The sequence below is a fragment of the Doryrhamphus excisus genome, chromosome 12, assembly GCF_030265055.1.
Source record: "Doryrhamphus excisus isolate RoL2022-K1 chromosome 12, RoL_Dexc_1.0, whole genome shotgun sequence".
NCBI classification, from domain to species: Eukaryota; Metazoa; Chordata; class Actinopteri; order Syngnathiformes; family Syngnathidae; genus Doryrhamphus; species Doryrhamphus excisus.
In genome coordinates this window covers 7,716,422-7,731,479 of record NC_080477.1, presented here as the reverse complement: position 1 = coordinate 7,731,479, position 15,058 = coordinate 7,716,422, and the positions used below count along the sequence as shown (strand labels likewise).

General features: G+C 41.1%; 2 protein-coding genes across 2 annotated transcripts; both read right to left on the bottom strand.

The window, feature by feature from the left end:
* Window positions 1-256: 256 nt before the first annotated feature.
* mettl21e (methyltransferase like 21e) lies at window positions 257-4,018 on the bottom strand. Its single transcript, XM_058089774.1, has 5 exons — window positions 3,791-4,018; window positions 1,172-1,329; window positions 841-958; window positions 650-747; window positions 257-583 (listed from the first exon to the last, which is right to left on the bottom strand). Exons 1-5 carry the CDS (start codon window positions 3,834-3,836, stop codon window positions 257-259), a joined length of 747 nt encoding a protein of 248 aa, XP_057945757.1. The 5' UTR covers window positions 3,837-4,018.
* A 356-nt stretch (window positions 4,019-4,374) lies between these two features.
* ercc5 (excision repair cross-complementation group 5) lies at window positions 4,375-14,768 on the bottom strand. The gene is made up of 16 exons (XM_058088981.1): window positions 14,757-14,768; window positions 14,583-14,675; window positions 14,306-14,481; window positions 14,123-14,238; window positions 13,656-13,757; window positions 13,523-13,586; window positions 13,213-13,359; window positions 12,934-13,138; window positions 11,165-11,980; window positions 10,849-11,087; window positions 9,408-9,527; window positions 9,103-9,316; window positions 7,901-8,045; window positions 6,803-7,003; window positions 6,634-6,718; window positions 4,375-5,912 (listed from the first exon to the last, which is right to left on the bottom strand). The coding sequence occupies exons 2-16, from the start codon at window positions 14,668-14,670 to the stop codon at window positions 5,382-5,384; spliced, it is 3,249 nt and encodes a 1,082-aa protein (XP_057944964.1). The 5' UTR covers window positions 14,671-14,675; window positions 14,757-14,768; the 3' UTR covers window positions 4,375-5,381.
* Window positions 14,769-15,058: the final 290 nt, after the last annotated feature.

Below are 15,058 nucleotides of genomic sequence, written 5' to 3'. Positions count from 1 at the left end.
TTCGTGACAGTACCCCCCTCCAGAAGATGTATCCCAGATCAAAGAGGAATGGATAGTGGGAGGACAGGTGGTGGGTCACTGGCGGGACCCACTAAACAAATCCAGTGGCATCATTATTCCTTTTTCCATGAAAAGGTAGCGTATTTGAATAAAAATCCACACCACAGACACCATTACACCAGTAACATTAATACTAGTATTGTTACAAACTATTACACAGCAAAAGAGTAAATGAGCATATGACATAATACAAATTTTAAAAAGCAGCCTTCTCTTGATCCTCAGTCCTCCTGTCCCTCCTCCAGGCTCGGTATAGTTTGATGCTGAGACTGGGGAGGTCGTACAGCTCCTCCAAGTGGAAGTGCTCTCTGAAGCGGTCCACAAAACTGTTCTCTGCGTCCAGTCGGAAACGCATGGCCCACAGGATCAGTGTGTTCCCCTGACACAGGTGAATGAAGGTGTCCAACAATTGATCCAGGTAGGGATGGGCGTACACCACGTCTGCAGCCAGGATGTAGTCAAAATAGTGAGTGCTGTGGGGGAACCTCTGCTCCACCTCTGGACCCCAGACCAGTTGTGTGACCTGAGAACCACATACAACGCTAAGTATATTTAAGTTGTGGATTTATCAAGAACTTTAAGACCATACCAGGGGGGTGTATTTACACCGTCCTTTTGTGTTGCGTGTGATGTTGCACTGGAGGTTCCCGAGCAAATCTGGGAGATCAGTGGAGGTCACCTTAGCACCTGAGCATGTAGGACGAAACAAAAAATTAATTGAAATAAATCCAAACAAAGATTACACTCATTGGAACAAGCAGTAGCATGCTTTTATTATACCTAGAAGACTGGAAACGATGGAGACCAGACCGGTTCCTGCACCAAGTTCAATCACATTCCTGTCCATCAGGTTGTACTTGTCACAGTTGTTCTCCAGGAAGTGGCACAACACCATAGCCTGCAGGGTCGTAGTATTAAAAATCCCTTATATACTGGTCATATTTTTGACCTTCACAGTATAGTCCGGATCAAAACTGACCCAGGCCAAGAATTCCACAGATCTAAAATCCACCTGAATAGATACAAGTCAAATGAAATGATTGTCCTGTTGATGGCAGTTTTGCACAAGATAAGCAGCATAAAAAATGGACAGATGGGTGGAAACACATACAGAAGGCCAGAGAACTGCTCCGTAGAGGTCTGTGGATTCTTTAATTCGGATCTCCAGGTCAGAGAAGATGTAGCCCTCCCATGCCTCTGGGCCCAGGACAGAAGGGTGGAACTGACGTGCCATGATAGCTGTGGCAAGATCTGCATCCACGGTAGGATCTGCATGGATTGAAATAGTCCGTCATTATTTCATCACTTTGTCATAGGATGTATTGTCACATGAATTAATTCCATTCAATGTTTCACTTAGCACTAATTAGTATGAATATAACATTTTACTGGGTGGCACGGCGGTCGAGTGGTTAGCAGCTAGGAGACCAGGGTTCAATTCCACCCTCGGCCATCTCTGTGTGGAGTTTGCATGTTCTCCCCGTGCATGCGTGGGTTTTCTCCGGGTACTCCGGTTTCCTCCCACATTCCAAAAACATGCTAGGTTAATTGGCGACTCCAAATTGTCCATAGGTATGAATGTGAGTGTGAATGGTTGTTTGTCTATATGTGCCCTGGAATTGGCTGGCGACCAGTCCAGGGTGTACCCCGCCTCTCGCCCAAAGACAGCTGGGATAGGCTCCGGCACCCCCACGACCCTCGTGAGGAAAAGTGGTAAAAAATTAATAAATAACATTTTCGCCGTAACCACAAAATACAGCTGAATAGGTGCAGATTCTGGAAGAACTAGAAAGCGTTCTGTGCTGATTATCGTGTGTAGCTGATATATGGGAGTCCATTACTTAATATAAAGGGCAAATCCCAACTGGACTGTTTACATATTTATTTCATATTTACTGTTGCACTAAAGGGCGGCACGGCACGAGTGGTTAGCGCGCAGACCTCACAGCTAGGAGACGAGGGTTCAATTCCACCCTCGGTCATCTCTGTGTGGAGTTTGTATGTTCTCCTCCCACATTCCAAAAACGTGCTAGGTTAATTGGTGACTCCAAATTGTCCATAGGTATGAACGTGAGTGTGAATGGTTGTTTGTCTATATGTGCCCTGTGATTGGCTGGCGACCAGAGACAGCTGGGATAGGCTCCAGCACCCCCGCGACCCTCGTGAGGAAAAGCCGTACAAAATGAATAAATAACATTTTACTCACATATAATTTCACTCATGACACAACAATTTTCACACCATGATTTTTTCATGTAAATATTACTATGTATCCTAAAATCCACCTGATGCAGTATTTTCCACAGGACTAGTTGTTAGTGATGTAATGAACAACTTTGCTTAAAACGCCTCTAGCTCCAGAAAATATCACAGTGATTACAAAGTATTTTTAAAATGGAAAAGCAATAGCTCCACATCCAATAATAATGTCATGGCATCCACTCCAACGTATCGTATTACAAAAACACAAATGCTTACGGTTGGAATTTGATTACAGACGATAAATTGATCACATGCCTTCCTGTCATCCCCCGTCTTCATCCTGCTGTTTGTGTTTACAATCATCCATCACACTGCTGCCATGTGTCAGTGTACGCTGACCTATCTAATGCACTACCTGAGTTATGCAAGATTGAGGGGGGGGGGGTGCATGCAGTGACAACCCCAGGTCACTTTGTGTGTGTAAATACAGGTGCTACATTTCTCCACCAGGCAGACACCATTGTTGGTTATGTAACCCTGTTATCAATTACTTGCGACAATCTTCTCAAATGGTGTGAAGCCGGATGTTTATTATTGACAAGAAGAGGTTATGAGAGTTAAAGGGGATTATTATGCTTTTCCCACTTTTCTGACCTATAATTATTGTTATTACCTTATTGTTATTGTCCTGCTCCCCAACGCATTCACTTCAAAATTCTTCTCATAACCTACAAAGCCCTCCACGATCTGACCCCCACCCATATCTCACAGACCTGCTCCATCCACACAATCCCCCGCGTCCCCTTCGCTCCTCAGACTCCAACCTCCTGGCACTCCCCTGTAAGACCAAGCTCCGAACCTGGGGTGACAGAGCCTGTCCCCACCCTCTAGAACTCTTTGCGCCATTCACTTCGTGCTTGCCCTGACCTTCCCAGTTTCAAAAAACAACTAAAAACCCACCTCTTTAAATCTGTTTTTAATGTCTAACTTTTTGTTTTCTAACTTAACTGTGTAATAACCAATGAATGTTGTATTTTAATGTCTCTTTTACTTGCTTTTATTCAACTCCATTCTTCTGTAAAGTGTCTGAGTATTTTGAAAAGCGCTATACAAATAAAATGTATTATTATAATGTTGTATTATTTTTTCTAACACCGGCTTCCTGTGACATCACAGTGAGACGGACTTCCTTATATGGGCATGCCAGGACGCAAGCTGAGTGGGACCAATTAAAGTTAGTGGTTGTGCCCGGAGGCGGGCCATGGGTGGCAGAAATAAAAACAGACCATTTTGGAAAGGCGAGGAAATACAACTGGAATCTAGAATCTTTGAAAGCTCTCTGCGTGGGTTATCATAGCTGCTCTATCGGAGTCGACAACTCAATACAAAAGGAGTATAAAAAATCCCCTTTAAGTGAGGATATATAGCGTAACCTGAGAATAAAGCACCAGTCGCTCTTTTAGTCAAGCTGTAATCAATCGTACCGCAATTATGAAATAAAATCATTGGTTTTAAGAAAGTTCCTCACCTTTTTCTCCAGTCTTGGAGCTCTCCTCACATCGCTGAGTCTCCATGTTCAAATAACAAGGCGAGATCACTCACAAGAGAATAAGCGTGAAAGCCAAGAGCCGTTTTCAGTTTCTCGTCACAGTAAAGTCATTTGGGATTACCTCGATCGGGGGCCAAATCCCTGGCAGAACTTTAGCTATCACTCAGTTTTATGTTACACAGAGCCATAGCATCAAATCCAGCATTTCCCCAACTTCTTGTCCAAATATCTCATCTGGCCCCCCACCATGCATTTCAAGCTCTCCGAGACTCTGGACAGTTCTGACTGGCAGAGACAGCTGCCTGCTGAGCTGAACTAAATAGGACACCTTTATGGATTTAAATAAAGACAATGTGAAACTCTAGCGGCAGGTTTATAAATAAAGAACAGTTTAAGGGTCATTATGATTCTTTAGGATGCACTCTTCAATTTATTCCATAGGGACCCACATTAAGTGAACCTAAGTTCTATGTGAAGTATTTCCATAATGCCTCATCTTAACTCTCATATATCTCATCTCGTTTCATATTATCTACATACTGTATTGTATATAACTCTGGGAAAAACTGTTGTTAATACTTGGGTTGTTTATATTGTTTATTTTTCTATATTGTGTATTTTGTACTGCTTAACTGACTCTGTACTCTTGCTGATGTGCAATGCAAATTTCCCCACTGAGGGACCAATAAAGGCATACCTTATCTTATCTTATCTTATTAGTGTATTCAGTATTCACACATAAAAAATATTCTGTGGGTTAGCACAAGCCAGTGGCAACCTGCACTGTACTTTTCACTGTGTTCTATAAATACAAAAAAGCACTGTATTCATGATTACACTTTTACACAATTCATAGACAATGTATTGTTACAATACAAATATACACCAGGTGTCATTTGTAGTAGTAGTAGTAGTAGTAGTAGTGGTAGTCTTTCGGCTTCTCCCATCAGATGTCACCACAGCAAGCCACTTGGATGATTTCATTGGCTTAGTTTTCACACCGGATGCACATTCTGATGCAACCATCCCACTGAAGAACTTCAGTATTTGGAGTATTGGGACCCAAAAGGCAGCACAGAATAACTACCATCATTTACGATCTATAAGACGCTACTTTTTTCGTACAATTTTGAACCCGGCAGCTTATAACAACGGTACAGCCAATGCACCTCCCAGTGGGAGGCCGACGTCATCGCAGCACCCTTGGCAACAATAATCAATGGAATGAAGTTAAGCTGTTGTTTTTAATTGCCTTGTATATTTCTGAGCTAGCTTGTCGTTGTTACATTGCTATGTGATGATTTAGCATTCTTTGTAAGATGACACCATGAGTCAGAGTGTTATATTTAGGAATGATCTTCTGCAATTTACGACGGGTTGACAAGCTTGTTGTTAGCTTTCTCATAGCTCATGATTAGCTCGTGTCAAAACGCTGCCTGGTACTCACAGACTCATGCGCACCACAATATGCCATTTTATGAGTGGTAGTAGTGCGGCTAAAAGTCCGATGTGGCAAAAAATCTGTTTTTCTTTCTAAATTTAGTAGGTGCTGCTAAGACACTGGTGACTCTTATACATCAGATTTTTTTTTGTTTTTCCTTCCTCTTCCTCTTTTGCTTTTAGCACCACGTCCTCTCATATTTCCTTTAAACACAGAGCGGGCAGTCACCATTGAAACTTTAGCATCGGTATCATCTTCACTGTCCTCACCAGTACTGCTATTGCTCTTGATGCTCTGTGTCGTGTTCTGTGCTACCGTTTTGGTAACCTTTGGCAAGTGTGACTCCTGAATGGTGCAGGTCACATCATCCAAAGATGTTATTACAGTTTCTGTACTTCCCTCTGACCCCAAGAACCCTCCTCCGACCACAGATGCTTCCTCTTCGCTCAATTTCCCGTGTGCAGCATTCCTCTTGTTCTGCTCTATTGTCTTGCCCCTCTTGGATTTGCATGGAGACACGATTTCTTCCTCAGACTCTTCATCTTCCTCGCCTTTTTCCTTTCTTTTCATGCAGGTGATGGCCCGGCGGAGTCGCTGACTTCGGATTGCCTGCTTCTCTTGTTGCTCTATGCGGAAGAATGTGTCTATCCTCAGCTGAGTCTAGAATGAAACAGTGTAGAAATGATGCAAGGCTACCAAGTGGACGTATTTCTATTCTTTCAATCGACGTAGACCCAAATTAACTTCTAAAGCTCAAGTGATCCTTGTTGCTGAGTAGCTTTTAAACAGGATATAATAAAATATATTTTAAAACCAATATGTATGTTTATAGGGCGGCACGGCGGTCAAGTGGTTAGCGCGGAGACCAGGGTTCAATTCCACCCTCTGTGTGGAGTTTGCATGTTATTCCCCGTGCATGCGTGGGTTTTCTCTGGGTACTCCGGTTTCCTCCCACATTCCAAAAACATGCTAGGTTAATTAGCGACCCCAAGTTGTCCATAGGTATGAATGTGAGTGTGAATGGTTGTTTGTCTATATGTGCCCTGTGATTGGCTGGCTACCAGTCCAGGGTGTACCCCGCCTCTCGCCCGAAGACAGCTGGGATAGGCTCCAGCACCCCCGCGACCCTCATGAAGAAAAGCGGTATGTATATTTACGGTGGTATGAAAGTTGGGGCGGAGCTGAGTGGCGAAACGGATTGGCGTTTTAAAGCAAGTATGGATCGATATCAATACTATGCTTTTTCACCGATACCGATTGATAGCCAAATTAATTAATGGCAGGCCAACACAAATAAATATAGTATCAATATAATATCAATATAGAAAGTTGCTAACGTCAAGAGTAAAATAGAGTAATATCTCATATGTGACAAAGTTACCTGCTGCAGGTTGAGCTGCTTGATGACAGGCTGAAGGGTCTCCGTGGTTTTTTGACCGCTCCAACCAAAACGAATTTGACAAAAAGTAAAAAGTGCCGGTCAAGGAATCTGTATACCAACAGTTTTCTCATGCATTCAATCAATCAATCAATCAATAGTGAAAAGATATTCTTTGATCATGTCCAGTTGTGGACGTCCCCAGCTGAACGAACCGTCTGAGTGGTCGACAGCAGGCTGCAAGTAAGCCTCCGCCACCGCTGGGTTTGGGAAGCCAGGCTGAAGTTTGAGGCCGCGCAGCTTCTTCTTCACTTTGGTGTCCCGAGGATTAGCGGTCAAACGTTTTTTCTCTTGAGCGTCTGACCACCATTTACTATGAAGACAAAGCCATATTGTAACATGTAGTTAATATTACAGTCATTCTTTACTGTATTCAGTACAGTAGTTAATAAAATAAAATAGATGTGTGTATTTATTCATTCATTCATTCATTTTGTACCGCTTTTTCCTCATGAGGGTCGCGGAGGGTGCTGGAGCCTATCCCAGCTGTCTTTGGGCGAGAGGCGGGGTACACCCTGGACTGGTCGCCAGCCAATCACAGGGCACATATAGACAAACAACCATTCACACTCACATTCATACCTATGGACAATTTGGAGTCGCCAATTAACCTAGCATGGTTTTGGAATGTGGGAGGAAACCGGAGTACCCGGAGAAAACCCACGCATGCACGGGGAGAACATGCCAACTCCACACAGAGATGACCGAGGGTGGAATTGAACCCTGGTGTAAGGTCTGCGCGCTAACCACTAGACCGCCATGCCGCCCGTGTGTGTATATATGTATTTTTATATTTTTACACAGTAGCTTTTTAAGTACAAAAAATAAATATGACATTTTTTGTTACAAATGCATGTAATAATAATATAATATTTATATATTAATTCATTCACCATTCCATAATATCCATTAATACAGAATGTAATAGCAGTAACAGTGCAAATTCTCATCAGGTAATTTGATTTATACACGATATGGGTCTTGGGACTAATATGTATATTTTTAATAAATTTTTCATCAATATATTTTTGGACAATCTGTAAGAACAGTTTGGAGAAGCTCATTATCTTACTCAGCATGACATCATCCATAAAGAGATGGCTGGTGGAGAACCAGAACCAACACGATAGACCTGATCTCGACCTGACCTCCAACAACATATGTGAGAAGAACTGGATACTGGATACGGAAGTGAGTCCTTGAAACACACCTGAACTCTGTTAGTGGCTCCAGTCCAGGTCCTGGGAACTCATTCAGTATTTCCATGCCAGTCACATACCCAACCCCGGGCACACCCTCAGTGTAGTCACTTCCCAGCAGGTAAGCCAGGTTTATCATTTTTGTTCTGTCCAAGCCTGTGTTGGAAAAGAAGGGTGCAGAGACAAGAGACGGGCAACATAATGACAGTTCAGACATTACATCACCTATAAAGCTGACCACACTAACACCTGTCACTGACACGTGAGATCAGATTAGCGGTGGGCTGTGTCTTTATAGCAATTTGAAACCACGGTTTAGATTTATTACAATGTATGCATATATAGCCTTGGAAACAGAATAATATTTAGTATCAAAAACAAAATTGGAGCTGTAGAATTTCTATGCAACTGAAAAGGGTACCACAGGCATTCTTTCATCTGTGCAAGCTAACAGAGACGTTGCTATCTGCACATTGGACAGTAAACAAAGGAATTAATTCACTATTGTACTGATATGAATATAATACTACTCTCTTTCAATACCTGTTTTTAGAAAAAAAAAATTAAGACAAAGTCAAAAACAAAATTTCTCTTTTTAAAGATCATGTTTTTTTCAACAGTGAAACGTGTGTGTGTGTGTGTGACAGGAAGAAAACCTCCGACTTGCTTGTGTAAAAGTCATTTGGTGCCACCTGTTGGTTTGCATGTATAAATCTAAAATGTTGAGTAGAAGAAGTCTTTTTCAGACTTTTTTCTGGGGGGAAATTTTTTTTTTCCTATTGCCTTAAATTCCGGTCCAATATGGTGCTTCCAAATTTGTGGGAACAGAATTTACAGAATTTAAGTGGCTAGCATAAAGTTACAAACTGAAGGACATACTATTCAGGTGTTCAATGGCTTTTGTCCTTATCATATTCAATGTTTATATGAAAGTTTAATATAAGACCTAAAGTGAAGGAATTCTACTATTACTAGTAGGTGTGTCACATGACTTTGATCTTCTGATCTCGCGAGATTAAAATATGACAAGATTATTCAGTTTAAAAAAAATGTCTTGTGGGCACTAGGCCTGGGACGATAATTCATTAATTAATTAATCACACGATCATTAAAATTGAACTTGATTGTTCACTGTGCACTCTGTGTTGGTCACAGTAGTATTACTACTTATACTACAAAGTAAACACTGATTATAATGATGGTAGCCACTGACCCAATTGGTTCTGGAGGTCGCTGTACTGGTAGTGCTCCACGTATTTCTTCTGGCTGAAGAAGTTCTTGTAGACATGTCGCCCTCCAAACAGCCAAACATCAGAATCGTCAGTGATGGTCCCATTAGTGTGGTCGGTTCGATCTAGTGCAGCACACTGTGCCTCCGCCTCCATCGGCGCCACAAGGAATGGAATCCCAAAAAGCCGCAAGAGCTCCTGGTACAAGACAACACTCATTTCAGCATACATTTTTTTTTGAGACAAGTACTGTTGAGGAGTTGTCCCACAAATATTTACTCAAGTGCACCTGACTCTCCAGGCACATCTGCCCTGTGACTGTGTTGGCCATTCTCTCCTGTTGCTGTTTCTGCTCCCTCAGGCTGCTTTGTTCCACTTGTAGGGAACTCTCGAGTGACTGCAGCTCATCCTGCAACACAGAATGCACATCCACTGCATTAGCTGAGACACAACGTTGGAAGACTAGAAATATGAATGTGTTCCATTAATCATCCCTACATTGTTTTACATACTTTGTATGCGCCATAATAAAAGTGGTTCAACAAAATAATAAGGTAGGCTTAAGTGAAACCAAAACTGAACATATGAGGAAACACGTTATAAAACGTATATACAAATAGACGGTGTGGATATTGAAAAGGTGAACGAAAATACATTTCTGGGGATCACAATAGATGAAAATATGAGCTGGAAACCTCATATTACAAAAATATACAACATAAGGTGGCCAGAAATATTTCAGTATTGAACAAAGCAAAATTTGTTCTCAATCAGAAATCACTCCACACTCTTTATTGCTCTCTGGTTCTACCATATCTTACTTATTGTGTGGAAATATGGGCTAATAACTATAAAAGCAATCTTCACTCGCTAAATGTACTGCAAAAAAGGTCAGTAAGGATAATTCATAATGCCGCCTACAGAGAACATACTAACTCCTTATTTCTAAAATCACAAATACTTCAACTTGCTGATATAGTTAATTTTCAAACAGCTAAAATAATGCATAAGGCTAAAAATAACCAATTAGCTAAAAATGTCATCCAATACTTCTCTACAAGAGAGGAGAAATATGATCTCAGGGAAGAACTACATTTGAAACACTTCTATGCTAGGACTACGTTAAAAAGCCATAGCATTTCAGTATGTGGAATCAAACTATGGAATGGATTGAGTAAGGACCTCAAACAATGCACAACGATGAGCCAATTCAAGAAACAATACAAGCAGTTGATGTTTGCTAAATACAAGGATGAAGAGTCTTGAACCAGTCATGATGTGCTATATATATCACTATATTGACACTTACTATGGTACACATTATGTCATTGGATGCTCATATCACCTTGTACTTCGGTACAAGGTACATTATTAAAATAAAAACAAAAAAAACCTTAAACTGTATTATGGAAAGCAGGAAGTGCACAAATCTAACGGTTACTGATTGTAAAAGTACCAGATGGAGGGGTAGGATTGAATAAGCTTTGCTTCTTCCTACTCCTTTTGGACATGTGGAACTGTGAACTGATTATGTGGTGCATTCAATTGTAATCTGATGCATGTTCAAATGAAATAAAACCATTACCATTAATCACAAATCTGTGGCCATGGAAGCGGACATTGTAAAGGGCTGACTATGGATCTAATATTGATATAATAAAAACATATTTAAATGGCATCAGATGTGATGATACCAGTTTGTGTCTGATTTAGCATTTTATGTGATTTACCACATCAAAATCTTCCCATTCATTGACTGAAGGAGGTGGGCTAGACTCTTTCTCTTTTCCCTCCTCCAACTCTTCCTCCTCTTCGGTGTATGTTTTGTTGACTTTTTCTTTTTCCAACTTCAAAGACCTTGCAGGACTGCCAGGGACATTGGACCGACTTTCTGCTTCCATAGTCTCATCGTCATGGACGGACTCTGCATCGTCTAGAGGTTCCTCTTCTGATACTTCATAGAAGCTATCTGGAAAAAAGAAAATAATATTTAATGACACTCAAGTCAGTTGTTATGAATCACTTTGCTCTTAATCCGGTCAATACCTTCTGATTCACTCTCATCAAAACAACTTGTCTGTGGAATAGTAGGTTCATTATTTTGCTGCTCAGCCTCTCCGGGAGGTTTTTCATGCAGCTGCACTGACACACAAGCAGCTGTCTCAGCATGGATGTGATGTGCCTTCTCAAACATCAACGCTTGTGCCCAGTCTCCTCTCTCATCAGGTTTCTTTGTTTGATGACTGCAGCTTCCAGCCAACTTGGCTTTAAGCATCTCACTCTTCTCCCCAGCATCTGAGGCTTCATTAAATTCCTGAATATCTGCTGCAAAGTGGAAAGCTTTATTTCTCTGTCCGATGACTTCGTCCATGTCTTCTGAACTAATGTCAAACGAGCGCTGAGGTACATTTATGGCTGGTGGGCTCTTTGGAAAGTCAGACTTATCTCTGATAGGTTCTGTGTCTTCATCGGAGCTGCTAATTACTATTTGTAACTTGCTGCTTTGAGTCGTGTGCTTTGCTTCAACCTCGTCCTCCTCAGCCAGAGCTTGTTGGATGGCGAGCATTGTACGTGGAGAAATGCGACCGTCTCTCTTTTCCTGCTCCACCGTTTCCACATCAGAATCGTCACTCATAGCTGCCTGGATAGCCTTCAGTGTGCGAGGCGAAGGGGGCGACGCTTGTTTAGATACCGAGGGTTTACATTCTTCTGAACAGGAAATTTGTTTCTTATCTTCTTCCTCAGACACTGGACACCAAAGAGGCTCTGGTTTGTCCGTTGCTCGCTTTTTAAAGGTTGAATTTCCAGTCCAGGCGGCAGTGGCAGGCTGCTTCTCAGGGGCATTTTTACTTTTGTTGGAGCCTGCATAGCATAAAAACAAAAACAAATCACAGTTTGATCTATCTCGCTTAGTTTTTATATATATTTTTTTTATATATCCCAACTGACTTGGGGCGAGATGCAGGGGACATATAGACAAACAACCATTCACACTCACATTCATACCTATGGACAATTTGGAGTCGACAATTAACCTAACATGCATGTTTTTGGAAAGTGGGAGGAAAGTAGTACCCGGAGTAAACCCCCACACCCACAGGTAGAACATGCAAACTCCACACAGAGATGCCCTCGCAGAAATTCGAACCCAGATCTTCCCAACCTCCTGACTGCATGGCCTACATGCTAACCACTTTCCACCATGCAGCTGTAAAAGTTATTTTAATGCTAAAATAGAACTTTTATTATTACCCATGTTTGTATATATGTGGTTTTCCAAAAAAAGGAAACTATAATTTTTTTTGTTCTCGTTTTAAAATGTATTCCTGAACAGAAGACATTTGTTTTATTGGTTCATATTTCTCAGAGAAGAGCCCATTGAGCCAGCTCAAATTTGGGGATAAAAAGATGAATTAAGTTTTAAGATTTCTAAACATCCATCGTGGTTGAATACCTTTGCTAAGCACTGTACAATATTCACAACCCAGCAAATTTGCAAAAAACATTCATTTTTTGGTCTAAAAAAGGCTGTTTTTTATGCATCTCATTCAACATAAATCAGTAATCATTTATAAATATGTGATAATACAAGTCAAATATACAGCATATATGTATCACTGTTCAAAAAGCCAACAATTTATAGACATTTGTTCTTGAATACACCATAGTTGTGTACTGTGATTGGCTCCCCCATGATTTTAGAGTATTGGTGTTGTGAGTGTCTATTAACTGTAAATGATGCAAACAGTAAACAAAGCATCATCCATTTACCGATATGCTTGCTCCTCTTAAATCCTCTTGGTTAATGAACTCACCTTTAATAAGGATGTAATGGGAGTTGTCTTCAGAAACAAGTCGACGTGACTCCACGTCATGACTCTCAGCGTCTTCTCCGTACACCTGTGCTGTGCTACCAGCACTGCGCTGGTTCATCTCTTTCTCCACTCCCTCCAGATGTTGATTCAGCTTGTTCCTGTGCAGTAAACCGGCCAGCTGGTACTGAGAGAAGTCAGCAGAGATCTAGGAAATAATGAGATTCAGATGCTTGCACAGGTCTGATTTGCTGTGCTACATGGAGAACATGGTTGAAGTACCTCTGGAGGTCTGTGGTACAGGGTTCGGCGCCTTTTAGAAAACTCTTTCATGTCTTTGAGTATCTCATGTTTCATTTCCAGTGGAAGGCAGGTAAACTCCTCAGAGTTGATGTCCACGGAGTTGGGGTCCGCATACAGTTCTTCCCCCTGAGAGACAGCAATTTATGTCAAGTATCTAAGAAACACATCTGTACTCACAGACCAGATCATTAGATACATCTGCACAATCTAAAGGATTCCTCATTTGTAGACTTGGTCATCTTCACAACTATATAATTATTAATTTAAATAGTGCAACGGTGAATTTTACCTCATACATCTGCTTAACCACATCCTCACACTCTTTCTCTTCCTCCTCCTCCTCCTCCTCTGAACTTTGACAAAGACAAAAGACAACATTTAAATTTGAGCTTGAAATTTCAGCTTGAAACTGTGCTTCTCACCTGCGTTTTTGCTCCTCCTCTGCAGGTGGCAGAGCTGGTAAAATATACATGTCATCCACCTCATTTCTCCTCACAGTGGAGAGGCTGGGTAGAGGATCCTTACTGGAGAGGAAAGTGTAAATTAAATGGTTAAGTGTGATACTGGATTACAATTGGTAATGGTAATGGGTGTTTGAACATGCATCAGATTACAATTGAGTGCATCACATAATCAGTTCACAGTTCCACATGTCCAAAAGGAGTAGGAAGAAGCAAAGCTTATTAAATCCTACCCCTCCATCTGGTACTTTTACAATCAGTAACTGTTACATTTGTTCACTTCCTGCTTTCCGTAATATATTTTTTTTTATTTTGTAATTTTTTGTCCCGTACCGAAGTACTCGGTGATATGACCATACAAAGACATTATGTGTACCATAGTAACTGTCAATATAGTTGGTGATAAATACATGGCATTTGATTTTTACCTGTTATCTCCGAGCACAGCTTTGATAGCTTGTCTCTTCAGGAATGTCTTGAGAAGTTTCTCGTTAGTTTTTTTGGACTCCTGGCTTAACTCTTCCTTCCTTTGCCTCCTCAATGCCTACAGACAGTTCCATTAAAAAATGATGTAGGTATGTTTCAATTTGTAAGAAAAGGCGCGGACCTACCAGTGTTTGTTTCTTAAGTAGTGGAGCATCCCCATCAAACACAAAGACTGGTCGGATGCGGAAAAAGAGCAGTTTGCAGATTCGGTGGAAGAGAGTGAGGAGGTGGGCGTTTTGGACATTGTTGCCTTCACGGTCCCGCACCCCTTTCACTGCCTGATTCAGCCATATACTGATATCTAGTGGTGTCATGTTAAGTTTCATGTTCAACAGATCAATAGCAACAAGACATCACACATGAAACAAAAACTTATTCATCAGATGACTCAAGTTTGGATACCAACAGCAAGAATCTTTCCCTCCAGTGTCTCGGGATTGACGGGTTTCCCTGTGCTCTCCAGCAGCCTCCAAAGTCCGTGCACTCCCATGACTTCTACGATAACAGCACAATATGAGCAGAATCAAGCTTTAACAACAAAGATATACCAGCTATGCACCATATTGTCAACAGTACCCCTGTCGTAGTGGCCGTACAGCAACAACTGACAGTACAAAGGTTCCGTCAAATAAAGTGCTCATTATCCGGTGCTTTGTCGTGATAATTCCTGTGTTTTTACTGTCAGGCTTCTACCTTTGCAACATTCATAAAAATATTCTATATATTATGGTCAAATTGAATAATTTGAACTTCATACAATAATATAATTTGATTGTTAGACTTAATGAGCTTTAATATTTAAAATAAAATAGGTTTTGTTGAAGAACGTTCTACCTTAAAGTCTAAGAAGAGGAATTTTACTTAAAAATGAACCCTTA